At 33.3% G+C, this 26,748-nt stretch overlaps 1 protein-coding gene across 3 annotated transcripts in view; it reads right to left on the reverse strand.

Annotated features, from left to right (window-relative positions):
* The window catches only part of CD2AP (CD2 associated protein), a 106,638-nt gene that overhangs the window by 5,525 nt on the left and 74,365 nt on the right, over window positions 1-26,748 (reverse strand). For 2 of the 3 annotated variants that reach the window (XM_029243042.1, XM_029243043.1), the window contains 10 exons: window positions 25,317-25,421; window positions 23,859-23,895; window positions 22,645-22,707; window positions 18,574-18,645; window positions 13,771-13,936; window positions 13,044-13,186; window positions 6,335-6,447; window positions 5,499-5,600; window positions 4,225-4,394; window positions 1,597-1,660 (listed from right to left, as the gene is read on the reverse strand). In XM_029243042.1, coding sequence (XP_029098875.1) covers window positions 1,597-1,660; window positions 4,225-4,394; window positions 5,499-5,600; window positions 6,335-6,447; window positions 13,044-13,186; window positions 13,771-13,936; window positions 18,574-18,645; window positions 22,645-22,707; window positions 23,859-23,895; window positions 25,317-25,421 — 1,035 coding nt within the window. The remainder of the gene's footprint in view (window positions 1-1,596; window positions 1,661-4,224; window positions 4,395-5,498; window positions 5,601-6,334; window positions 6,448-13,043; window positions 13,187-13,770; window positions 13,937-18,573; window positions 18,646-22,644; window positions 22,708-23,858; window positions 23,896-25,316; window positions 25,422-26,748) is intronic. The other variant, XM_029243044.1, reaches the window with a different exon arrangement.

Raw genomic sequence — 26,748 nt, forward strand, 5'->3', positions numbered from 1 at the left:
GGACATAAGAGACCTCATTTGCCAAGTCAAGAAGTTTGAACTTCATTCAGCAAGTAATAGAAAGTTTTCGAAAGTACTGAGCAAGGGAAGACAAGATAAGAATGAGAGAAACAAACAAGCTAAACAGAAGATAAGAGCATGAGAAAAGGACAGAAACAGTGAGAATAAAGAGAAAAAGGTTAGGGAGTACAGCCAGTAGGCCTAAAAGTTAGTGGAATTAGAAGAGACAGAAGTCCCACATCTGCATGACTAGAAGCGCAACAAACTTTCAACACAGACAGAAAATCAGAATCTGAAAAGGTGCTACGTGTGACAGGGGACATGCTAAGTCTAAGTTCACAGTGGAACATCCAGGGAGTCTAATAGCTGGAAACTCAGGACAGAAGCTGGGAGAAGAAGAACTAGATTTCAATGGCAAATGCACCAGAGCTAATTATGATACTCCTGGACACAGGTGAGCAAAGAGTGGGTGCACAGAGAAGAGGCCTAAGCACAACACTGAAGGAACACCTCACTTAGGTGAGGAGAGATGGAGAAGTCAGACAGAAGAATGCAGGGTCACATAAACCAAGACATACTTTGAAAAGGTGGTGATGGTAAAAACGTGAAGTGCTGTAGAAACCAAAGAGACATAGGAGTTGCCATCAGTAAACCCAAAATGCAAGGGGTTAAGGACTGAACTAAAAGTGAAGAATTAGTGACTGTAAATGTATGCTTTTCTTGTTTTTTGTTTTCTTTTTTGCAAAAAATGAACTGCAAATGAAAAGAGAATACAGATCAAGAGGGCAGCTAGACCTAAAAGGGGGCTTTTTATTTTTTGAATAAAGGGGAAAATTGAGTATTTTCAGGGAAAGAAAGGAGAGTGCCAATAAAGGTTATGTGTCAGGTATAAGAATAAAAATGGAGTTTTGATAATCTGCCAAATACCTTCACACATATTATCTCAACAGCTAAAGCTAAACGAGGTTAAGTGGCTTCCTCGTTCAAATGGTGTAACTTAATCCCTAAGAGCAAAGGTTCTGCAGTCTGGCTGCTTCTATTAAAAATGTTAGCTCCACTGCTGACTTAATCACTCTAAACCCTAGTTTCCTCACTCTGAAACTGTCAGTCAACAGCAGAGAGTGAAGACGATGACATTAGCTACAAAGTAAACTCAACTCAGTGAGAAATTAAAGCCAGCAAATCTATAGCCATCCCAGTACCATCACCACCCCTGCCCCCAGGCAAAAAAAAAGAAAAAAAAAGTTGAACTGTGAAGAAAAGAGAACTATAGCTCAAGAAAGAAGGAGTGTTGAGTGCAAAAGATCTAAAACTAGACACTTTTAAGAGGCAAGAACCATGCTTGCTTTATTCATGAGTGTATACCTTGTGCCCCGTGTCTATGAGAGTGAGTGCTCAAAAAACATTTGCCGAATGAATGAATGGAATGTGGCAGGGAGTCAACAAGAGATTAATTAAATGGCGACCAAGCTGTAGGGAGTGTCCAACTAAAGCAGGATAGCATAATTTGTGGCGGAACCAATCACCCAGTTGGGTTGGAAAAAACATGTCTAGTTTATGCTGACTACAATCTCGATGCTGGAAGAAATGAATTACCTCTAGATTACTTCTCATTGCCTTCTCTTCTTCCAAATCTTTTCGTAGTTTTTCCAGTTTTTTCCTAAAAACAAAGTATTTATTATTGTTAAGTCTTTTGATTAAACAATATATATTTGACTAAGGTTAATAGGATCTGTTGCCTGATATCCCAGAACATAGGGAAAACTTTGAAAGGAAACAGCCATATTGACTGAGAAAAAATTCAAATTCTCTAGTTGAAATGATTCAATACAACAGTTAAAAAACACAGCAAAATCATGGCAAACCTGAGATAAAGAAATTTTTAAGTGAATACAGGTAATCTTCCATATTCAGTTATCATCCATTTCCAAGGCAGGACACACAGCCCAAATAATTTGGGAAAATGAATGTGAAAATATGTCACAATGCAAGGCAAATTATAATTTTTAATACAATAACCTGGACTTTACATATCTTTCTGTTTTTTTTTTAAAATTAACTATTACATTAAAATCCAAACCAATAAACAAAAAACTGCAGCCAACAATCCCTCTTCTGTAACTCATGTTTTCATTTTTCTAGGTTCCCTTGTATGTTTTTATATAGTCATTTTCCCCTCCATTTCATTTTCCAAGAGGAACTCAAGACTTTTAAAATACTCTTTGGAAAGAATTCTAAAATATCTGATAAATAATATATGTAAGTCAATATTTTTATTCATTCTACAGCTTATTTAAGAGCACCTATGGGCAATTTGTATGTGGATTTATTCTTTCATTATAGCACACTTGGTATCAAAAATGCAAAATGTCAAAATTAACAAATCAGATTGTTCTCTAACTGGTACCTGAGAGATGCTCAATAAATATTTACTAGATAAATGAACGTATAGTTTATAATGTGCTTACTGCAGAAACTGTGGATAAATTTGCCAAACCTAAACCAAGGTAAACTGAAGAATTCAAGAAATATCATGTATCAAATTTCCTCTCTCTATATGATATAAATGTGCACAATATATGTTTTTCAAGTAGGCATTCAAGATAACTTTATGTTTCTAAGAGATGTTTGTAGAAGTGCTCTGCAAACTACAAATACATCATGTTGTTAATCTCAATATTTTTTTAAATAAATAATCCAATGTCAACAAAGAATTGGAGGAGAAACAGTGAATTCAAAATCAGTGGTAACACGGTCTCTGGTGATGAGTATTATACCAGATTCCATATTCCATGAGATACTCTTAGAGGCCAGAGAAGAAGCTGGAGTAGGGGAGGAGCACCTGAACCCTCACCCTCAGTTTAGTTAGATTAGCTGATCTTTGATCTATTTTACCTACTGGGCTTTTGCAGAAGTATGTTTAAAATGTTAACACATTTTAAAATTCACATAATAATGTTTATAAGAAAAGATCTCTAAATCAATAGAAGATTCAAGTTTGAGTTCTAGCTCTACCACTTAAGAGCTGTGTGATCTTACATAATTAGCTTTACCTCTCTAAACCTTTATTTCTTCATTTAAAAGGGAGGGGACTATAGCAGGTGATCTTTTAAATTTATTTTAGCTCTAAAAAGTCCCTAACTTTTACTTAGGCACGCCTCACCATATACCATTATCAAAAACTTTCAGAGTTAAGAGAAAGGCCTTACAAATCACCTATCCCAACCCATTTGTTTTATAAATATCCAACTCAACCCCAGCAGAAACAGTGATCAAAGTCCTCTGAGAAGAAAACCAAATGTATATATAGATACACCACAGATCCAAAATAAAATGGCTTTTCCTAATACTTTTAAGACTAATTAACCCATGTTTGACATTTCTAGCCTCAAATTATGTGTTTAAGGTTCATCTATGATATAACATGTATTAGTATTTCATTTCTTTTTACGGCTGAATAACATTCCATTGTATGGATGTACCACATCTTGTTTATCTATTCATCAGTTGATGGACAGTTGGGTTGTTTGAGCTTTTTGGCTATTATGAATAATACTATAAACATCTGTGTACAAGTTTTTGTTTGAACACTTGTTTTCAATTCTCTTGGGCAGTACTATACCTTGGCGAGGAATTGCTGGGTCATATGAGAACATGAGATTTAACTTTTGGAGTAACTGCCAGACTGTTTTCCAGAGTAGCTGTACCATTTTACATGCCCACCAGCAAGGCATGAGGGTTCCAATTTCTCACGTCCTTGCCAATACTTGTATTGTTCATATTTTTTATTATAGCCATCCTAGTGGGTGCGAAGTAGTATTTCATTGTGGTTTTGATTTGCATGTGCTAATGACTAATGATGTTGAACATCTTTTCATGTGCCTATTAGCCATTTTTCTATAATCAAGCTACTAGAACCAATTCTATAATCGAGCTACTACTTTCTGATTTACCTGGTTTGCCTTTTTCATAATTGGGCTGGGTTTTCTTATCCAAGCTTTCCAATTCCTAATTAGAATAACTAGAATTAATAGAGTTTCTAATTATTATGTTTTCTAATTCAAGCTTTTTTGCCTAGAGAGACACTATCAATAAAAATTTCTTTGAAAACAAACTTGCTCATACTAGAAACTTGGCAGATTACTTCTTTACTTGATATAATTTGAAAGAATTCTTTACGCATGTGTTAAGTAGTGCTCAAAGAAGAAAATAAGGGCTACTTACCCATGATCCTTTTTTAGTGCTTCCACAACACACAGCAATTCAACAAACTGAGCTTTAAGCTCATCCAAAGAATTTTCTGTTTCTAGCTTAGCTTTGATTTCTAATGGAGTTAGAAAAGCAGCTGTATTTGGTTTAGAAGCACTTGAAGGTGTTGAAAGGTAAACAGACGGCTGAAAACATATAATAAACAGAAAATTTGTATTTGTATTTACATTTAATATTACATTATAAATTCAAAAGATTTTTACTGCAAGGAGATAAATAACTGAAGTAATACTTCCAAGATAAATAAAAAACTTGAAAATCCAAAAAGCAGTTTGACGTTCATAACTGGAAAAACCACTAAACGACCAAAGAATAAACTTATAATTACTAAGGGTTTTTGTGAGAAATGTCAAGGGCTTTATTTAAAAAAAAAAAGAGAGAGAAAAGAAGATCCATTAGATTTATCTTATGGTTTACCTAGTGGAACATCTAGAAGCAAGAATATAAAAGCATTATTAAGGTACTGCTTTGATCCTTCATATTAAATAGTTATTATTTAGAATATCCAGAGAGCTCCAATTAAAAGCAATTATGAAGGATTTAGTAAGTCCATAGAAGAGGCATTAAAATGGATCCATGGCCTGACATTCTTTTACCATTTCACTTAGGTAACAGCAAGTAAAATTTCAATAGACTGCTAACAGCTGAGATAATTCAGATTAAGTGTATCTGATAAAATGAACAGCAGTCAAATGCCTTGAAATGAATTTGAGGAACAGGCATGATCTTCTCAAATATAAGATCTGTGTCAGTTGTGGTAATACTATCTTAAATTAAAATGGCAAGGGCTTAGCAAAGACTCTTAACACCACGTAATAGACGGAAGAATCCATGTATTCTACCATTCATTCCAGTGTGTATTCAGTGCTTATTATGGTGCCAAGCACCAAGTTACATAAGGAGTAAAAGAGTGATGGCTTCTGCCTAAGGAGTGCATGTTTAACAGGAAATGAAACAAATGTATATAGATCTATGCCTTAAAAAATATGAAACATGTAACATTTGTATTACTCATTTAAAATAATGTGACTCTCCTAAAAAAGATCTACAGAGAATAATGTAACTTAAGTTTAACAGTAATTATTTTATTTTATTTAGTTTTAGTAGGAATTATTTTATTTCCTGGCAGAAGAAATAATTCTTCCTGAAGGACATGTTAAATTCCACAATTTTCATGTTCACAAAGAACCCTACAAATTATACGAATCTTCGACCAAAATGCACCTTACCTTTGGAGAGTAGCATGAATCCTTCTTAAATTCAGATGGCTTTAGGTTGGCACTATCATCTTCTTTTGGTAACTTCAGGATTTTTTCTGGGCTTTGAGTTGGCTGAATGATTTTTTTTTTAAATCAAGAAACAGAAAACACCAAAGAAAGAAAAGGCAGTAAGCATCTGGATAATAATGTAAGTAACTTTTATCACTGTTTTCAGCAGATACTGTTCCAGATATTCCATTATTGTTAACAGGATTTTACATAATTTCACGCTGAATAACACACTTGCATATCTTGAGGGCGGAAAAACAGCTTGCCTATTAGCAACAAAAATTTTCCCTACTTAGGTAATTTAAAAGCACAATAGTACTTAAGAGCTAATGTATTAACACTAAAGTACTACCCGTATCCCAGGCAATATACTGAGAGCATAAAAAGAAGTTACACGTTTAGAGACCAGGATTAGTACTACAAAAAACACTGACTATTTCAGGGGGAAAAAAAATGTTCTCATTCTTTCTTGAAGTGAATATGTACAACTCAATTCTAATTACTGCTTTTGGACAAGTATATTGCACAGGTCCCCTGTCCCCTCTCGACACTGTGCTCTGTGGTTATGGTCTTAGGACAACTCTGCTTCTGATTCTGTAACCTTCCATTCCACGACCTGTGGAAATGAACAGGTCTCTTCCCCATATCTCTTAAATACAACCCTTGGCCACTTGAGTATAGTTATCTTCCTGATTTTTAAACTTCAGTGGAGCTATAAATCCTCCCTCATTCTTATCTTCAGAAGGACTCTGGATTTACTAAATTCTCTGTGTTTTATAATACTAAATGTAACTCACAGAATGTCCACCATTGAAGCGGCCAGGCAACCTTCTTCCAGGCATCTTCGGTCTATTTGCAGTGAGATGTAGCAAGTTTTCTGATGAAGCTATGTCATCAAAATTTACAAGATCTGGAGAATAAAAGTAAACATATCTATTAAGAGATAACTGCACATTTTAAAGGGCAAAAAAGAACATCTCTGATTTTTAACAAACTATAAAATTAAAAAGAACACCACCAAGACTCACAAGTTGACCTGTGCTTTTCATATGCATTTGGAAAACAACACTCACCCTCAAAAACTAACATCCTCTTTACCTGATACATTTTATATATTAACAATATAAAGTTCATGTTTTTAACAGAGACTTAGACCTCAACAAAAGTTCTTACTGAAAGATATAAATCTGTACCACAAGTTGTAGTAGTATGAAAAAGCAGTCATCTTAAGTTCTTGCTTATAAAAAAAAAATGATCTACTTCTTCAACTCAGAATTAATTACAACATATCAAAAAACTAACTTATGAAATGTGTTTTAAAGTTCAAGTAATATCCTAATATTAAAAATTTTTAAACTCAATTTTATCTGGGACCCTGCTGCTTTCCAATTGCGTTTCTTAATGTAAAGTGAAAGTGTAATTTAATGTGTCTTCATATATGTATGTGCATAGTATACTGTAGCTGGGACTCGACCTGTTTATAGTTCACTGTACTTCTGCTTAGACATTATCATGTGTAGGAATCAGACGATAGTTATAAATCTAAGGCAAATCAGATACCAAGGGAAAATGCTACGTAAATCATCCATTTGCTTCCCCACCATCAAAGGCTGGTTGACCTTTGATCCAATAACTTGAGTTTAAGGACAAATCTAGGTAATTTCTATCTCTGAAACAATAGTATATAATACCTTCCCTTTTTCTAGATGGTCCAGAAAACCTTGCTGAAGGAGTTGGTCTTTAATTTTGAAGCCCAGATATCTATAAGTGGTAATAAGAACCCTAAGGTTAATTCCTGGCACTTCCACTATCATTATAATTTTCCTTTGGCCCAGGTTCCAAACTAAGATTATTAATCACAGTCAATATGCCGTCACTCGTTATGGCAGCAGGTATCTTTTGCCTTGTCTTCCAGGTATGGAATCATTCTTCACGTTGCCATTGCTTGGAAGTTTATAATGCTTTCTGTCAAATATTTAGATGTCCAAACTCAGAGAATTGTTCTTTCTTAAAAGAAATCTAAAGATACTTATCATTACTGCCCTTAAAGCTTACTCATCAAATTTCATATTCAAAGTAATTTATTTAGAGAATTTTTTTTAAAGGGATGGAGGACACAAAGGTAAAACAGGAAGAGGTTACCACTAACTGGCAATATACATTTTGTAACAACTGTAAGTATTTGTTGACCTCTGTTAATTCTTTTCCATCTTCACATTCTGGGATTACTTTGTATGTTCTATCTTGGATCTAGTCACTAGGCTAATATACCACAACAGGCAATCTAATGGGCTTGGATTAATTTTTGTGTTGAGTTGTTCAATAATTGTCTATAAATAATTATAATATACAACAAACCACAATAAGAAACACAGTGGCTTTAATGGAGAATGCATTATATAATGTGAAAGACCTTGAGCTTAAACATATATTTAAATATCTCATTTGTTAATTTCATAAACAAAGAAAACAATATTTTAAAAGATGTTAAAAATATGCTATAGTTTGAAGGGTTAAAAATTGTTTTTTACATCGATAAATATGTATTGACAACCTACAAAAAAAACCTTGAAAAGTACAGTCCATTTTGGCCTGTGGAGATTATTTTCAAATGCATATTTAAGCAACTTTTAAAAAGAAAAAGAAACAAACAAAAACAAAGGAAGAGATGAAGATAAATTAAAAGGGTAAATAAAAGGAAGATTTACAAAATTATACACCATGCTCATGTAAAAATGTCTTCTGTACGTCCAGTTTTGGGCCACAACACCAAGACAAGTAATTTTGCTATTCTAAAACTCTCTCAGGTCCTCCACTTAAGTCATTAGGTTAGTAAAATGAAATAGTGCACATTTCTGACTCATGATATACTTGAATGCTTTTAAATTTACCTACGAGTGGTATCAGTGGATTTATATTTTACACACGGCATAAAAGGCATGACAATCACTTAACTCTTGCCATCACATTGTCACTCTGCCAGCCATTTACATGTCTACACATTGCCTAAGACATGGAATTTTAAACTATCAAAATAAATATAAAACTTTGGGAGAAAAAACCTGACTTTCATGGTTGTCAACTAAAATAACCTTGTATCAAAAGAATATTTTAAACTATCAGGAAAAAATTTCCAATATGAATTTCATTTTATTTTAAAATGGAAAACCAAAAGGGTTAGAATAGACAGACAAACACGTACACTTTAGTAAAATTACAAAGAAAAATCAATGTGCACCACCTATTCATATTGACTATATTATTTTTATTTCTTTTATAAATTGTCATCTTACCAAAATGGAGAAAGGTAGGATAATTTCCTGACACGTAAGAAGGGAAACATGGCAAACAGGCTAGGAAACAAAATCTGGAAAGAAAAGTCAAGGATAGGAATGTCTAGAAAAAAGACTAAACCAAAAAAATTATTTTACAAAGCAGGAAAAAGGAACAGTTGTAGAATGAATAGAACCATTTTAATGTTTAGCAGATATTGCAGTTTATCTAAACTTACATTAAGATGTGTATTAGATTTTAGATTTATTCTTTTGTCTTCCAAAAGGAAAAATTATGATTAGTATTAATTTCAATATACATTAAACTAGAAAGAAGTCTTTTTTAAATTACTCACTGAACACCAAGACAACTTCTAAAAGAATGTTTTAGTACTAAAATTAGAGGTCAGAGTAATAAATCAACATATTAACAAGTCATTGATATAGTTATAACTGAAATTAAACCACCTTTTAGTCAAAGTTTTGGTCCTCAGCACATGGTAGTAGTTACAATAAAAGAGGCAATTTTAATTCTGGTATGGTATGATAGGAAAAAAAATATGCCAAATATTATTTTTAAATATCCCACTATAAAAATACAGTAGTGCCTTAAGTGATACTCTCTATAATGATATTATCAAGGAAATTATTATTAGAAAATAAAAATTTTAATTACTGCTCTTATTTCCCAGGTAAATTCTACCTTTTGGGGTATGGTATTTTGTTTTGTTTTAATACTAGTTTAGATACAGGCTCGCTTTTTATAGTGTCTACCACTCAACAGGTAAACATTGTATTCAAAAAATCTCACCATAAATTCTTTCTGGAAGAAATAAATGAATAAATATTGGGAAATTAATTCAAACAAAATAGATCAATTATTAAATAGAAGTGAAGAGAAAGAATGTTTCCCTATTTAACAATGAAGGTTTTCAGATCAAATAATGTATCTCTAAAAATTTCCTTTAATCCAAGAAGAATTTATCACAAAAGATAATGAAAAAGGATAAGATACTACACTCTAAGAATACTTCATCAACTGTGCTTTCTTAATGAAATAGCTATGTTTCCACTAAGTTTTCTGTCCTGTAGTTTAAAACTAATTGTAAACCAATTTTACTTCCTGGAAAATTTACTATTTTAGAAATACCTAGACTATGTGAACTTTACAATTAACCTGTAGTAGCAATGAGACTATCCTAAACCAATTTTTGATGAAGTGTTGGAAAAAGAGAAAAAAATTAAAAACATGGTCTGATAGCTCTGCAATTTGTAGTACTATCTTGTATCATATATGAGAATATTTATGAAAAATCTTAAAAAAATGAAACAAATTGAGTATTCTAGGAATGTTTTTCTTATGAACAAAGACTGTATTTATACACATGAATATATATGTTTACATATGGGTTTGTATACAATCATATCAGAGAGTAACGAAAGGAATTTACATCCTTAATAGATAAGAGCAGAAACAGAGTTAAGAAGTGATTAACAGTAGAGGAGGGGAAGAAGGGAAATTACATTTTATAACAACTTCCATGTTAGGTTTTCTAATAGGTATCATAGATATGATGGGTCATTCAATTGTTAAGTGAGAAAATAAGCAAAACATGCCAATGACCAATTAGCTAATAATTTAAAACTCACATTTTTTTAACAGCAAATTCTACTATATCATTTCACCTCAAATTATTCTTTTACAAAATAATTAAACTCTAAGGAGATTTTCATGTATGTTTTAAACTTTCTGAAACTTACGTTAAAGGGCTAGTTCCATATGTTATTTAAAAAATTTAAAACTTCAAACTGGGCCATATATGTAAATTAAAACATGCCTCAATCTAATGCCAAATTTGAGGCTGTATCTAATACAGAACACAGTTTTTTTTATAAGGTGCCAACAACTCAAAGAAGAGGTAAAACACTTTTATACTACAAGTACTAAGGACATGATATTCTAATTTTAAAAAAAGGAAATAAGGAATAGTCTGAGTTGAGGTTGGAGACATAAGCTACTTGCTATCAGCAGCTATGCCTTTTATCTTAGCGAACTATTTGTGCCCAAAACACTACTGCAAATACACAGCTGCTCAGTAAATATTTGCTACTTAATATGAACTCAATTTCCAAAATTTATATTTTCTGAACTTTATAGGGTGTAAGTGCAGTACACCAAAGGCAGTGTGATAGTGGAAGATATAAAGACTGAAACTTGGAAGTCAGCTGTTAGTTTTTTGACCGTGTATGTGTCTCGGCACCTCTAAATTACTTCCTTATTTATTTAAACAAAAAAGCAAACTAGAAGTTAGAAATTTTCAAACTCTGTTCCACAAAGCCTCACATTTTTAATGAAGAATAAATAACAGCTATGGATGTAAGACAAGAAATGGGACTAAAATACAAAGGAAAAAGAACTTTTCAACCACCAATAGTCTGACATTGTTACATGGTATTTAGAAATGTACCAAAGGAAATAAAGCTTGCTGGTAATCCTATATAGATAAAGTTTGGAAAAAAAAGTGAAAATTTGTTTTAACTGACTTAAATTATTTTGGTAATTTCCACGACTTTGAGAAAACTAAATAAAGCAAATGTTGAAGAATGATACAAAGTAACAAAAAATACAGAAAAAAAATAATAAGCTCTAAATATTACCCTTTCAGCTCCCAAAGAGACTCATCAAAATTTAAGACTTCTGATAAATAAAGACTGCAGAAAATTGTGGAAATTCAAAAGATAATACCTATGGATTTTTGATATCCAGAGTTAAAAGTGTGTGCTTAAATTTTTTTTCTCTATTACTTTTGAAAACACATTTCTAGCTACATTTTAAATCAAACAGAAAACAGTAAGAACTAATAGAATTACATTTTTTACCAGCAACCTCAATTTAAAAAAAATTAAAGGATATTTTAAAAAAACACGAAGTTTTTTTTGTTTTTTATTTAACTAACAGTAAATTAGAACAATTTTCACCAAAAACATACTGAATATATTTGAGTGACTGTCTCTAAAGTACAATCAACATCTCAATTTCCAGAAATTATTGATGACTATGGCTTCATCCAGATCAGGTAGGCTCCAAATACATGATGAAAGATCTATAAGACATTCCAATTAAAAAACTGAAGGAGACTATGCTTAGGTTAGAGCTTTTGTACTGACAAACTAAAGAGAACGAAGAAAAAATCACCTAAAAAATTTGAAAGGTAATACGTAGCACATTTTACAATAGAGTGACAAAAAAAAATCTTAGTGTAACTGGCCTTCAAGTTTAAATGTAAAGAACTGTTAACTTGAAGCTAAAAAGTACGTTGACATTAATTTTTCTTTAAAGAAAATCACAGAGAACTTTATATAAAGGGGATTTAAAGAGTCCTCTTCTGGTTTACATGATCTTGAACACTTGCTGTGTCTTTAGCTTACTTTGTTTAGATGCAAAATAGGGGAAAATGGCATCTACCTCTTAGAGTCAGTGTTAAAATAAGAATATATACGAGAAAATGCTTTTAAAATGTTAAAAAACTAAAAACGAATGCAAAGTGCTATAAAATAAGCATTACCACAAAGTAATGATGGTGCAATGCCTTTAACAGTGAGACCTTGTATCAAGACTTCTCTGAAGCAAAAAAAAAGAGACTTTTCTGTTTCAAGTATTCCATTTTACAACTGAGAAGTATAAAAAACCAGGAGACAAAGATGATTAATGGGCTGAAAAATCAGTCCTAAAACTTAAGGAATAACATTTAGCTAAAGAAGTAAAGCCTGCTGAGATAGACAGATATATACAGAGAGAGAGAGTCATAAGAAAGCCTATTTTCCAGAATTGGAAACAAAACTATCTTGAGATTTAAGTGGGAAAATAAAAATAGTCTTCTTAAATATAATCTAGTGTTGGCACTGAAAGTCTGTGTCACTCACATCTGCTTAAGTTAGATGGTATGGTCATTCCATTATAAAGGGACAGAATGATAAATGACTGATCTTTTAATATCCATCTCAGTTCTCTGACCAGTGAGAAAGTTTATGTGAACCATAAATACCTTGCCCATTTATATTCTTTCAGTTTCATTTTTCTATTTCAACTTCAGAGATTTTTTAAAATTTTAATAAATTTCCACTGTATCTATCCACACACAAATTACATACACAACTTTCTTATTTTAAATAGTTTCTGAAAACTACATTTGCAACTTCTTTTTATGCACCACCTTTCCACATGTTAACTTACCTGTTTCTTTAGAGCTTCTAACTGTAAATGTATCTAGGTCTACTGATTTTGGTCTAAGTGGTAACTGTTCAGAATCTAGCTTTGGTTTTGATACTGGCTCAGTTTCAAATTTTGATAAAATGGTAGAAACGTCTCCATTAATCCTAAAATGAGAAAAATCAAACACATGCAAAAATCATTTGTATGTAAAGCATGACCATCTTTTAACACTGTGATTTAATGACACTAAAGAGGGACTTCCCTGGTGGTCCAGTGGTTAAGACTCCACACTCCCAATGCAGGGGGCCCGGGTTCGATCCCTGGTCAGGGAGCTAGATCCCACATGCTGCAACTAAGAGCCTGCATGCCGCCACTAAAAGATCCCACATGCCGCAACTAAGACCTGGCACAGCCAAATAAATAAATAATTTTAAAAAATAATAATAATGACACTAAAGATGTTATACCATAATACTGATTTTCTTTCTTGTCTATAAAATTATTTCCATAAACATAAACCTCTACCCTAAGACCAATCATAATAAAATAAGAAACGTAAAACAGCTTAACATGAGTATATTCACCTAGCATGAATATAAGATTAACATTTAACACAGATTACAGTCTCTACAAAAAATATGAAAAGCAAATACTTTAAAAATTACTTTGACATTTAGAAAGGCAGTAGGGCCAATTATGTCAAAGGCAGGTAAATCAATAAACTAACTTCAAATTAGATAAAACTTACTTGGCTACAGGAGGTGGTGGAGGAACCGGTTTTTCAGGTCTCTTTGGGTACACTGTTCCAGGAGATCGCAGTAAATTATTGGCTTTGGCGGGTGGAGTAGGCTTCTTGGGTGGGACTTGTGGAGCAGCTGGTTTAGAAGGCTTCTGTTCCAGCACTGACTTTTCATCTGATTATTTTAAAATATTCACTAGGTTACTAACAATCAGAACTGTTTAGGTTTTCCTATTTCTTAAAGCTAATGTCAGGCTGGAAAGGTGTGAAACAGAAAGAGACACTATTCGTGTATATGTGCACTGTTTTAAAATTATAATTTAATAATCTTAACTATCCTTTAAAAAAACTCTACTTTGGTGGGAAGGAGGACCACTAATAAGCTTCTGATCAACAAATAATGCCTGCTTCTTACTGTCTTTCCACCACCCTTTGCTTTTAGGGCTGGTATTCTACTCAAATATAATCATGTATGATTTTACTCTAAGCAGAGAACAATATTATCTAGACTTATATCTAGATCACTTTCTGAAACTGAAGTATAGAGAACTAAAAATGAGTAGGAACTCTAGTGCCATTTAATGTACTTATTTAAAAATAATCATGATGACAAACATATTTTTTAAGAGAAACTGAGGCTAGATTGATTAGTCACAGATGAAAAAATTACAGGCTTATATTTATAACTCTTATCATTGTATTAGGAATTTTATTAGTACCATTTCATTTAATAATTCTATGAAATAGATAAGAAAATATGCTGGGAAAAAAACATTAAGGACAATGTCATGCCATGTTAATAAAAACAATTTTATCACCAAAAAGGCATAGTTCTATACATAATGACATACTTAGTTCCTGATCTTTCAGGTACTAAGAATGGGTGTTAAATTTGACACGTGTGCAGACATATGAGATATTCATGATACAGCAGTCAGCAAAAATATATTATAAGGCATATATGCAAAAATAAGAAAGCTCCCAAGAGCAATACTGAGTGCTTTTCAAGATTTACTAGGTCTTTGAAAAGAATGTCTATCACAGGACCACAAATAATTTCATGAGATTTCTTATCAATCAGAAACCAGTAATTATGAATCTTGAACAAACACTGAAGGCCAGGGGCTTCCCTGGTGACACAGTGGTTAAGAATCCACCTGCCAATGCAGGGGACACGGGTTCGAGCTCTGGTCTGGGAAGATCTCACATGCCAAGGAGCAACTAAGCCCATGTGCCACAACTACTGAGTCTGTGCTCTAGAGCCCGTGAGGCACAACTAACTGAGCCTGCGTGCAACTAATGAAGCCCACGTGCCTAGAGCCCGTGCTCCACAACAAGAGAAGCCACCACAATGAGAAGTCTGAGCATCGCAACAAAGAGCAGCCCCTGCTTGCTGCAACTAGAGAAAGCCCGCGCGCGGCAACCAAGACCCAACAGCAGCCAAATGAATAAATAAAATAAATTTTAAAAAAAGAAAGTACTTGGCAAAAACCAAACAGCAGTCAAAACTGATAAAAGGCCAAATTTAAAACAAAACAAAACAAAACAAAACAAAAAAACACTGAAGGCCAGGGGTAAGCCCCTTGTTAAAAATATCTGATTTTATCTAACAACAATGAAAATACAAAATGCTGTTGTTTCAGTTTTATCATTTATGTACAGCTTCCTTGGATCGTTTGAAAATATAGCTTAGTCTTTTAAACCCTCATCATCATTTGGTACAAAAATCCATCTCTATATGGCTTCAAACTGTACAAGCACATCACGTAATTACACCACCAGAAGTGAAAGCCAACTCCCCAATTCTAACTATAAGCCGATAGAGCCATCATTATCAGAATTATAACAGTTAACCAAACTTATTTCTAGAAAATATTAAAAGAAAGATATTTTAGATAAATCAGGGAAAATGTTAAATGATAAATAGAAGTTCACTGATTAAATGAATATACTTCTTTAACAGATATGTAAATAACAGCTTGTGGAATTCCCTGGTGGGCCAATGGTTAGGACTCTGTTTTCCACTGCAGAGGGCAAGGGTTCGATCCCTGGTCTGGGAATTAAGATCCGGCATACTGTGAGTCGCAGCCAAATAAATAAATAAATAACAGCTTGAAATCAGTTCAATTCCTATAGGTTAGTCTAAAACAAAAGAACACATTCAATACTGCTGGAAATCAAAGGTGACAAAAATAAGATTCACCATTCCAGGTATATCCATAACTAAACCAACTACTACTATATGTTGATTTATTATATAACTAATATATGATGGCAGTGTGTTTGAGTACCAGATTTATTTATTTTTATTGAGGTTACATTTACCTAACGTAAAATTAACCATTTTAAAGTGAACAACTCAGTGCCATTTAGTACATTCACAATGTTATGCAACCACCACCTCTATCTAGTTCCAAAACCCTTTCAACACCCCGAAAGAAAATTCTGTTCCCATTAATCAGCTACTCCCCATTCCCTCCTCTACCAGGGCCCAAGGGGTCCAATTTCTCCACATCCTTGCCAATACTTGTTGTTTTCAGTTTTTATTGTTATTACAGACATCCTGGTGGGTGTGAAGTGGCAGCTCAATGTGGTCCTGGTTTGCATTTCTAATGACTGATGATGAACATCCTGCCATATGCTTGGTAGTCATTTAGAAAAATTCTATTTCAGTTCTTTGCACATTTTTTGATTGGACTGTTTATCTTTCTGTTGGTGAGCTATAATAGTTCTTTATATATTCCAGATACTGGACCCTTTTCATACTTCAGATATTGGATATAGGGCTTGTAAATATTTTCTCCCATTCTGTAGTTTGTCTTTTTACTTCCTTGATAATATCCTTTGCTGTACAAAAGTTTTTAATTTTTAATAAAATCCAATTTAACTATCTTTCTTTTGTTTCTGTGCTTTTGGTGTCATAGCTAAGAACCCACTGCCAAACCCAAGACCATGAAGAATTACCCCGATATTTTTTCCTAAAAGTTTTAGTTTTATACCTCTTATATTTAGGTGAATGATCAATTTTTAGTAAAATTTTGTATATGGTATGAGGCAGGGGTTCAACTTTTTTCTTTTACATGTGGATATCCAACTGTGCATAGAATTTAAGTTTAGCTAGAGACTGGCCAAAAAAACAAAAGGAAATTTGGATTTAAGGAAAACATTCTTATGTTAGCTATCCAAATGCCCAAAAGAAGATATGTAAGATACAGATGTTATGACAACTTAACATACAGAAAACTATAAGCATATAAAGAAATTTTTTATTAAAACAACAAAAATATATGACAGTTAACAAAATACAGCAAAATAACAAATATGCCCTATCTTATTTACTACAAAATATAGCAATACATTACTAACACTATACATTACTAACACTATACATACTAGGTTAATCCATTCATTAATTCAGATTAGGGTTAGTTCCCTGCTGCATGAATAAGAATTTAAAAATAAGTAATAATACTGGTACTAAAGCATGAATGATTACAAGTCCTTAAATTCTGACTAAAAAGTCAAATATTCCATTCTTTATCACTGGTCGTTTGGAGATACATTAGAGAAAAACACAGTACTATGCAAAAAGTAGCAAGTATGTTCTTAACTGAATCTATTTTCCTAATATTTTAGAAAAATTCAGGACAAAAAAAATCTACCCATATTTATCTCACTGAAGTGACTTAAACTGTAATATAATGTATTTTCAAAAGCCTAAGTACAAAGTTCAAGAAGTTATCATCACGGGAACACAACTGAGTAACCACCACTCCGGCCAAGAACTGAACCTTAGCCACATTAAGTTCCTTCCCCTCATGCCTCTTCCCAGTCACTACCTCAACGCTCCCATCCAAAGGTATCTTCTAACACTATAGATCACTTTTGAATATTTTAATTTTACACCACTGAAATCATAATATGCTGCTGTGTGAAACTCTATCTCATTCATTTGTTGCTACGCTATATATATAGTATCCTGGCATATGAATATACTTCAATTTTTTTATCCATTTAACTACTGATGGACGTTTGTGTTGTTTCCAACTGACGGTCAGTGTAAATAATACTATGATAAACTTTCTTATTTGAGTCTTTTGGTGTACATATGGAACACACATTTCTTGTGAGTATATAATTAGGAGTAAAAGTGCTGGGTAACAGGGTATATAGATTTATTCAACTTTAGTTCTCAAGAGTAGATAAAACAGTTTACATTCCCACCTACAGTGTATAAGAGTTCTGAGAATCTGTATCCTCACCAACATTTCGTATTGTTAGTCTTTTTAAAAATTTCACCCATTTTGGTGAGAATCTTACTTTGGTTTAAAATTATATTCCCTTGCTGAGTAATGAATTTGAATAACTTTTACATACATTGGTAAGAATGAAGCAGGCTACTGAAAGGTACGTCCAAGAAAGTCTTCCCCAAAAGCAGGAGAAAAACTTGTGCTCCAAACTGTTGCTATCATTACTCTCCTGAGGGGCAACGTGCATGGCAAGCACTCGAGGTACCTCTGAGGAAACAGTGAGAATGACACTGCTAAGCAGATTTGAGAAAACCCATGCGGTGGCTTGGACAGCGAGTAGACAGTGAGGATTTAAACTCCATTCTTATGACTTGGGAAAGTATCCCATGAAATAACGGGGCGTCACCTAAGAATCAAGGGCAATAGGTGATTCGTTTCATGTTTTCTACTAGCTCTTTTTTAATCCTCCTCAATATGGCAGGGCTTTTCAAAGGACATACTCTGTGAAACTGAGATCAAAAGAGAGAGAAAAGTAATGAACGCACACACTGGCGGCACACACCGTTTCTCCTGTAAGAAGGCTTAAGGCTCCTCAAGGTGGCCCTAGCCATGGTTTGAAAAAGCTCTGTTGACTCTGGAACAAGAGAGAGATAAACTTATGTTTATTTTTAAAGAAATAACTTAATCTATGCCAATAATATTCAGACCCTCTGACCCTGAACTGACAGTGGCTCTCTCCCCCAATGCCCATTAATAGGCAATGCCTGACACTTTTCTTATTTCTTGCACCAGATCTATTAAAGCCATGTCAGGTTAATGAGAACATTTTGACAATATTAAGAATTGCTTCCCTTGTTATATTTGTCTTGTTTCACTTATTTAAAAACTGCTTACATTTGCACACCTAAACTTTGAAATCAACACTTTATAGTAAGTTTTAAAATCTTTCAAGTGAAGAGTTTTGGTGGTGGTGTTAAGATTTAGAAATAAGGGGGAAAAGGTCTTTTCTATTTACTCACATATTTACCACTTCTGGCATTCTTCATTACTTTGTATACATCCAAATGCCAAAACAGCATCATTTTCCTTCTGCCAAAAGGAACCTCTGTTAACATTCCCTGTGTAGTACATACAGGTCTACTAGCAAAGAATTCTCTCCGATTTTGTCTGAAAGTTTTCGTTTTGCCTCCATTGCCTGAAAAGTATTTTTGCCAGGTAGAGAATTCAAGGTTGACAATTATTTTCTTGCAGACTTTATGTTTTTTTCTTTATCACTGCTTTTCATAGAATTTATGATGATGTGCCTTAAGGCGATTTCCTTTATGCTTGTTCTGCTTGGAGTTCACTGAGCTCCTTGGATCTGTGGGCTTAAAATCTGCACCAAATCTAAAGATTTTTCAACCATTATTTCTTCACATAGTTTTTCTGTCTCCTCTCTTCATTTCCTCAGGGACTCCATTTACACGTAAAACCGCTTGATATTGTCACTGAGGTCACTGATGCGTTGTTCATTTTTTTCTAGTCTTTTTTCTATATATTTTTAGATAGCTTCTATTGCTATGTCTTCCAGTTTACTAATATTTCCTTCTGTAGTCTCCAAACTGCTGGTAATTCCATCCAGTGTCTTTCATTTCAGATGCTGTATTCTTCGTCTGCAAAATTTCAATTTGGGTCTTTTTTACATTTTCCATTTCTCTCACCATCATGTTTGCGTTTTCTTCTACTTTACTGAACACATGGGCTACATTTATAATAGCTATTTTAATGTTCTTTCTACTATTTCCATCATTTCTTGATATTTCTGGGTCTGTTTAAATTGACTGACTTCTCTTTTGGTTGCTATTTTCTTGCTTCTTTCCATGTCTGATAATTTTTGATCAGATAATGGGCATTGTGAATTCTATCCTCTTGGGTGCTAGATTTTGTTATATTATAATGTAAAGCATTCTGGAATTAGACTGATCTGTTTCCAAGGTAGGCCTTTAGTCTAAGCTGATACACCCTTTTATGGACTTCAATGCATTATGAGGTCTTGTGGCTCATGGGAACATGAACTATTTGTGAGTTCCAGAAACTGTTTCAGCAAATGTCTTCCAGCAGTTATTTCTCCAGCTATGGAAAATTTCCTTTCACAGGTATGTAATTCAGTACTCGGCCAAAGCCTCATGGTAAGCCCTGTAGAGCTCTCTCAGTGCTCTATGCAGTTCCTTCCATTCTGGCACTCTGTCCCACAAACTATAGCTGCCTTGGCCTCCCTAAACTCCTATTACCTCAACTCTCTATGAATACTGGGCTCTGTTTGGCTTTCTCCTTTCTGCTGCCTGAAAACTGCTTCTAGACAATAAGCTAGGGGTAATTTTAGGGTTTGCCTCATTGATTTCAGTGATAACAGTCCTATGCTACCTGTTGTCTGATGTCTAAAACCACTGTTGTATGTATTTTGTCCAGTTTTCTAATTGTCTAACTCAGGGGGACAAATTCAGTCCCTGACACTTCATCATGACCAGGATTTTGAGCAAATAAATGTAATACAAATGCATTACCTTCCATTTTATTTATAAGATCAACTGACTGATTTCAGGGAATATAAGAAGCCATATTCTTAATTTTAACAAAACCCTTACCTATTTGATGAAGGGGACTATAAAAGAAATATCATAATGAAGATAATAAAGCCAGTAACATACTTCTTACATTTGGTTCTATGTATCTTTGTATGATGAGTTTTTCATGTAGGAGATATTATAACCAAGTACCAAAATAAACTGATCCAAGACTTGGACCTAACAACAGCTATATCACAAAGGACTATTCTGAGATCAAGAAATACCTTTATTAAATATAAATTGTTTTTGCATCTAAATTTAAAAATCTCAAATGCAAAAACAAGGGGAGTTGGGGATATAAAAACTTTCCATGCTGAGCACAGATCATGAGAGAGATAAAGCTATGAAGGTGTATGATATTCAGAGTCAAGAGTGTGGTTGCTATATTTAGTGAATGAAAAGAGTAGAAGATGATACCAAAAATGTACTGAATAATTTGGGATCAGTTCCTGCCAACACCAAATGCTGACCAGGATGTGGAGCAACAGGAACTCTCATTCTTTGCTGGTGGGAATGCAAAATGGTGCAGACACTTTGGAAGACAATTTAGCAATTTCTTACAAAACTAAACATACTCTTACCATATGAACAAGCAATTACATTCCTTGGTATTTACCCAAGTGAACTGAAAACTTAGTACACACAAAAAGTATGCAAGGTTTATAGCAGCATTATTCATAACTGCCAAAGCCTGAAAGCAACCAAGATGTCCTTCAGTAAGTGAATGGATAAACTGTGATACATCTGGACACTGCAATATTAATCAACACTGAAAAGAAATGAGCTATTAAGCCATGAAAATACATGGATAAACCTTAAATGCATATTACAAAGTGAAAGAAGACAATGTGTAAAAGCTACATAGTGTATGACTCCAACTCTACGACATTCTGAAAAAGCAAAACTATGGAGAAAATAAAAAGATCAGTGGCTGTCAGGGGTTGGGGGAAGAGAGGGATGAAAGCACAGAACACAGGAATTTTAAAGAGATGAGACTATTCTGTATGATATTACAATTATACATTGGTCCAAACTCATGAAATGTACAACCCCATAAGTGACCCCTAATGTCCACTATGGACTCTGAATGGTAATGGTGTGTCAATGGAGGTGCGCTGACTGTAACAAGTGCACCACTATCATGCAGGATGCTGATGGTGGGAGAGGCTGTGCATGTGTGGGGCAGCAAGAATACGGGAACTCTGTACTTTCTGCTCAGTTTTGCTGTGAATCTGAAACTTCTGAAAAACAGTCTCTAAAAAATGAATCTGAAATAGAAGCCAGACAAGGAACTAAAATGAGAGAATACAGTAACACTTTAAGCAAGAGACAAGGATAGGAAGTAGAAACAACAAAGGCAGTAGAAACAAAAGTATTCTGCAACAGTATTCAAGTTTTTACAAGAATATATAACCTAATCTATTAGATACAGCCACTGCAGATCTTTGTGTACAAAGAGAAGGAGGTGTTAACAATAACAAGTAATGTTTTCAAACAAAATCATATGTTGGAATACCTTTCCAAGTTTATATGACAAATATATGCAGTGAAAATTAAATAATACATAATAAATCACTTACATGTTTTAAGTAAGAACTCACTCTTATACCTAAGAAAAAAATTTTAAATGTATTTCAACTTGGACACTATGAAAATAATAAGAGTATAACTGTTTAATGCTTAGTTTTCTTACACATTATTTGAAATAACATTAAATACTACATCCTTACTGAGGTGATGGTGTAACTTTTTCATGAATGTAAACTGGTATCAGTTTGAATAAAAATCTTAATTTCCTATTGATCTTGACAAACTTCCTCTTTGAAATCCCCAAGCACTACATAGTAAATAATGAACACTTGTTAAAAATCAGCGTGAATGACTCAGTGTGGAGATATGTTTTTCTTTACACTGACAATGAAAGGAATTATTTTTCTGACAGTAGAAGAATCTGCCTCACGATATGTTTTTCTTTACACTGACAATGAAAGGAATTATTTTTCTGACAGTAGAAGAATCTGCCTCACCTTTTTCTTCAGGCTTTGTAGGAAAATACTTCTTCTCTGCACCTGTCAGCTCAGGCTTTGGAGCTGAGGGGAAAAAAAACATTAATACATTAAAAAAAAAAAAAAGTTTTAGAGCACAAAGATAATTATACTCCCAAAAAGCAAAGGTTTAAAAAATAACATCAGATGAAAATATGGTTTAAAAGAATGAACAATATACCAGAATCACTGAGCTCAACATAAAATCTTGCACCTGCCACGATCACCTTAGTAAGTGATAGCTCTGTGGTCTCAGTTCCTTCCTTATCAAATGAAGGAGTTCACATTCTCTACAATACCGCTGTCCAGTAGAACTTGCTGTGATGATGGAAATATTCTGTTTTTGTGTGGTTCAATACTGTCCATTGAGACTTGAAATGCTGCTACTGCAACTACAGAATTAACTTTTTTATTTTATTTAATTTTAATTAATTTTAAAAGCCCAGTATGACTAGTGGCTAAAAAGGCTCCAATACCAACTTCCATAAAAATTACTTTTAACTTATCCTTGCTCTCAGATAAGGTTAGCAAACACAAAGCTGAAACTATGGAGGAGGGAAGGACTTGCATTATTCTAAAAAAAGAGCAAATCTTTCAAGGAAAACAAAAATTGGACAGCACATTTAAAAATCAGAAATTAAGGGCTAGAACTTATAGAAATAGAATCAGATGACAAAACTCTAACTCTGGAAAACTCTTCTAGGGACTCCATCATTTATTCCACTGTTTAAAAAGGAAAAACTAAACTCTTCTAGTTTGCTTAAGCCTTATCACACTCTCTGAAGGAAGAGTATATAAAAAAATCAGTATTTGTTTGCGGCATTAAAAAATGGATTGCATCTGAAAAGGCAGAATAACTTATTAACTAGGTAAATATATTGTCTTCTTTTTTAATATATTGTTTTCCATAGATTTAAGCTTAGTCAATTTTCTTAACTCAAAATGCCATATAACAAAAATATCCAAATTATTTTCAAGATTCCTATTTTATACAGTTTGTACTTTAAAAAAAAATACTGACAGATATTAATACACGTGAACATTCAATTTTTATATATTTTTAAAAATTATATATAGCACCATAATATTTAATTTTTGCTAAAAGAAAATAAATGATTTACAGGAGACCCAATTTCACCATTTTAGAACTTAAAAATATGAAAAATAGCTATCTGAATAATCTGTTTCGTACTTACCTGGACCCTTCGCAGGTGGTGGTGGTTTCTTTGGTTTCTATTAAAATAATAATTGTGAGAACAGTAAAACACTTACATATTAAATATTTATAGTTAAAGTAAACTCTGATCATAAATGATCTAAGTTACATAAACATCTCTCCTCATCCCATCCCTGTCAAAAATTATAAAATCATAAGATTCAAACAACTCCACAAAAGGTCACAGATGAAAAATATATTCTATTAGAACAAATGCCTCTTTGATAAAATTCAAATATTTCAAAAATATCACTGAGTTAGATAAATTAAAAAAAATCTTAATGATGAGCAAAAATATTCTCTCCTGCCTTCCCTATTTTAAGATTCCTATGCACCATTTTACCACTCTTTAACAGCTGAGTTTTTCTGTCGGGGGGAAGGAGGGGTGGCAGGGAAAGGGAGAGAGAAAGAGACTTTGTTTAAAAAAATAGGAGTAGCTAATAAATATATCTAGCTTTCACCCTTGGTTACTCAGCACTCTCAAAAAGAAGATTAAAGGCAAAGGTCTGTTTTTCAGTTTATTAAAATTCTCTTGGGTTTACTCATTCACTCATTTTTGCCTTAAAAAACTTGAGACACATTTCTAAGTATGTGAATTTCGTTTTTCCAAATTAAAAAATAACTGATAATCAATATTGCATAAACACCTAATAAAAATCAAAAAAAGAAAATGTGTTCATTAACAAGAATATAAAAATAAAGCACACCCGAAGGCTGTTGAATTAATACTGAACGAAATCTAGCAAAGGAAGAATCTCAGAGAGTGTAAGCCTTCTTACATTATCCTCTTGTAATTTACTTTAAATGAAAGACTGCAAAGGTTAGAGATTTCTGCATTGACTTAAATCAAATATAGTAGACTGTCTTGCTGGGGTGTGTCTGTTCTCTGTATAACTCTTTCCCTCTAATTTAAAAACTCAATTAGATTCATCCCTCCATAGGCGATCAAGCTGTAGAAAAGCAAAAGATCACTGATGAATGACTCAGTGTCACTTTATTCACTGTGAGACATGAGATAGATACATTAAATCCTGTAAGCAGGCAAAGCCTTCTCACTCTCCCAAAAATGCAGTGACAGAGTAATAGTAATCAATAGTACCTTAAAATAAAAAATTTCAACAAAATTAAATAAAAATATAATTTTTCTTACAGTCAAGTGCTAATTTGTCTAAATAGTATGGGCAGCCTTTTTTCTTTTAATTATAATAAAGTAATAAAGACTAGGTTAATTTTTAGTTAGGGGGAAAGGAAAACAGGAATAAAGCACAGAACTGATACATTGTTTTGTTTTACCATAATTCAGATAACTTTCACCTGATTATATAAATCTGAAATCCCCTCAGAAAATTATTGTTACTATGTAAAAAACTTGTTTTTTAAGAAATATTGGCAAAAGGTTTTTTTAAATTATTATCATCACTGAAAAAGAAAAGCTTACAGGAAAGTCCTTATCCAGTTCATTTATCTGAACAGCAAAATTGTCTGGAAATACTCCTTCTTTACCATTAAGTTCACCCTTCCACCAGCCAGCTTCTCCAGTCTCCTAAACCGCAAAATGAAGAATAAAGATAATAGGAGTTATCTCTAAATAAGAAAAAAGTTAGCAACAAAATAGTAAAATACTGAATTTCATTGTTGCTACAAGGAAAAATAAAGACCTAACAGACTTTGAGGTCCTCCAAAAAAATATATTGCCCACACATTACTTCAAGCAGCAGTTATAAAATTAAGTTTAATTTCTTAATTAGTCAAATAATTTAAAAATTCAGGGGATTTCCCCAGTGGGTCAGTCGGTAAGACTCCACACTCCCAATGCAGGGGGCCTGGGTTCGATCCCTGGTCAGAGAACTAGATCCTGCAAGCATGCTGCAACTAAGAGTCTGCATGCCTCAACTAAGAAGACTGCATGCCACAACTAAAGATCCCACGTGCCACAATGAAGATCCTGCATGCTGCAATGAAGATCCCGTGTGCCACAACTAAGACCCAGGGCAGCCATAAATAAATAAATAAACAAACAAACAAATAATTTTTTTAAAAATTCAGTTTACAAGGATACAAAAGAGAGGGAAGAGAAAGGAAAAGGAAGTAGAAGAGGAGGGTGGTGACAGAATATAAATTTCCAAACTGCATCTTAACATTCTTTTCAACACTTTATACACCAAAAATTAATCACATTATTCATTTGCTTTAGAAGTTAACAGAATCTTCTACAATTCCTTCCAAGTACCCTTCTATGAGAAATTAGTTGTTATCAATCCAATCTCCATGTGTATTAAAAATTATATGCACTGGGGGGGACTGGTCAAGATGACAGAGTAAGCAGACCCTGAGCTCACCCTCTCCAAAATTAAAACTATTTACAGTAGAGCAACTATCAATGCGAATGACTAGCAGAAAAAAATTTCCACAATTAAAGATATAAAGAAGGAACCACAATGAAACAGGCTGGAGGGGCAGAGAGACAATATAATCAAGACCCACACCCCTGGGGAGGTCATGCACAAAGGTCAGGATAATCACAACTGCAACACATAACAAGTGTTGGGGAAGATGTGGAGAAAAGAGAACCCTCGTGCACTTTTGGTAGGAATGTAAATTTGTGCAGCTGCTATGTAAAACAGAATGGAGACCTCTCAAAAATTAAAAATAGAACTATCATATGATCCAGCAACTCTAATTCTTTGTATTTTTCCAAAAACAAAAACACTAATTTGAAAAGATATGCACCTTTATGTTCACGGCAACATTCTTTACAATAGCCCAGATATGTAATATGTAAGCAACTTAAATATCTATCAGTAAGCATCTTAAATAAAGATGTGTTTCATATATATATATATATATATATATATATATATATATATATA

This window comes from Monodon monoceros, unplaced genomic scaffold, assembly GCF_005190385.1.
Source record: "Monodon monoceros isolate NGI ecotype Baffin Bay Population unplaced genomic scaffold, NGI_Narwhal_1 Super_Scaffold_3, whole genome shotgun sequence".
NCBI classification, from domain to species: Eukaryota; Metazoa; Chordata; class Mammalia; order Artiodactyla; family Monodontidae; genus Monodon; species Monodon monoceros.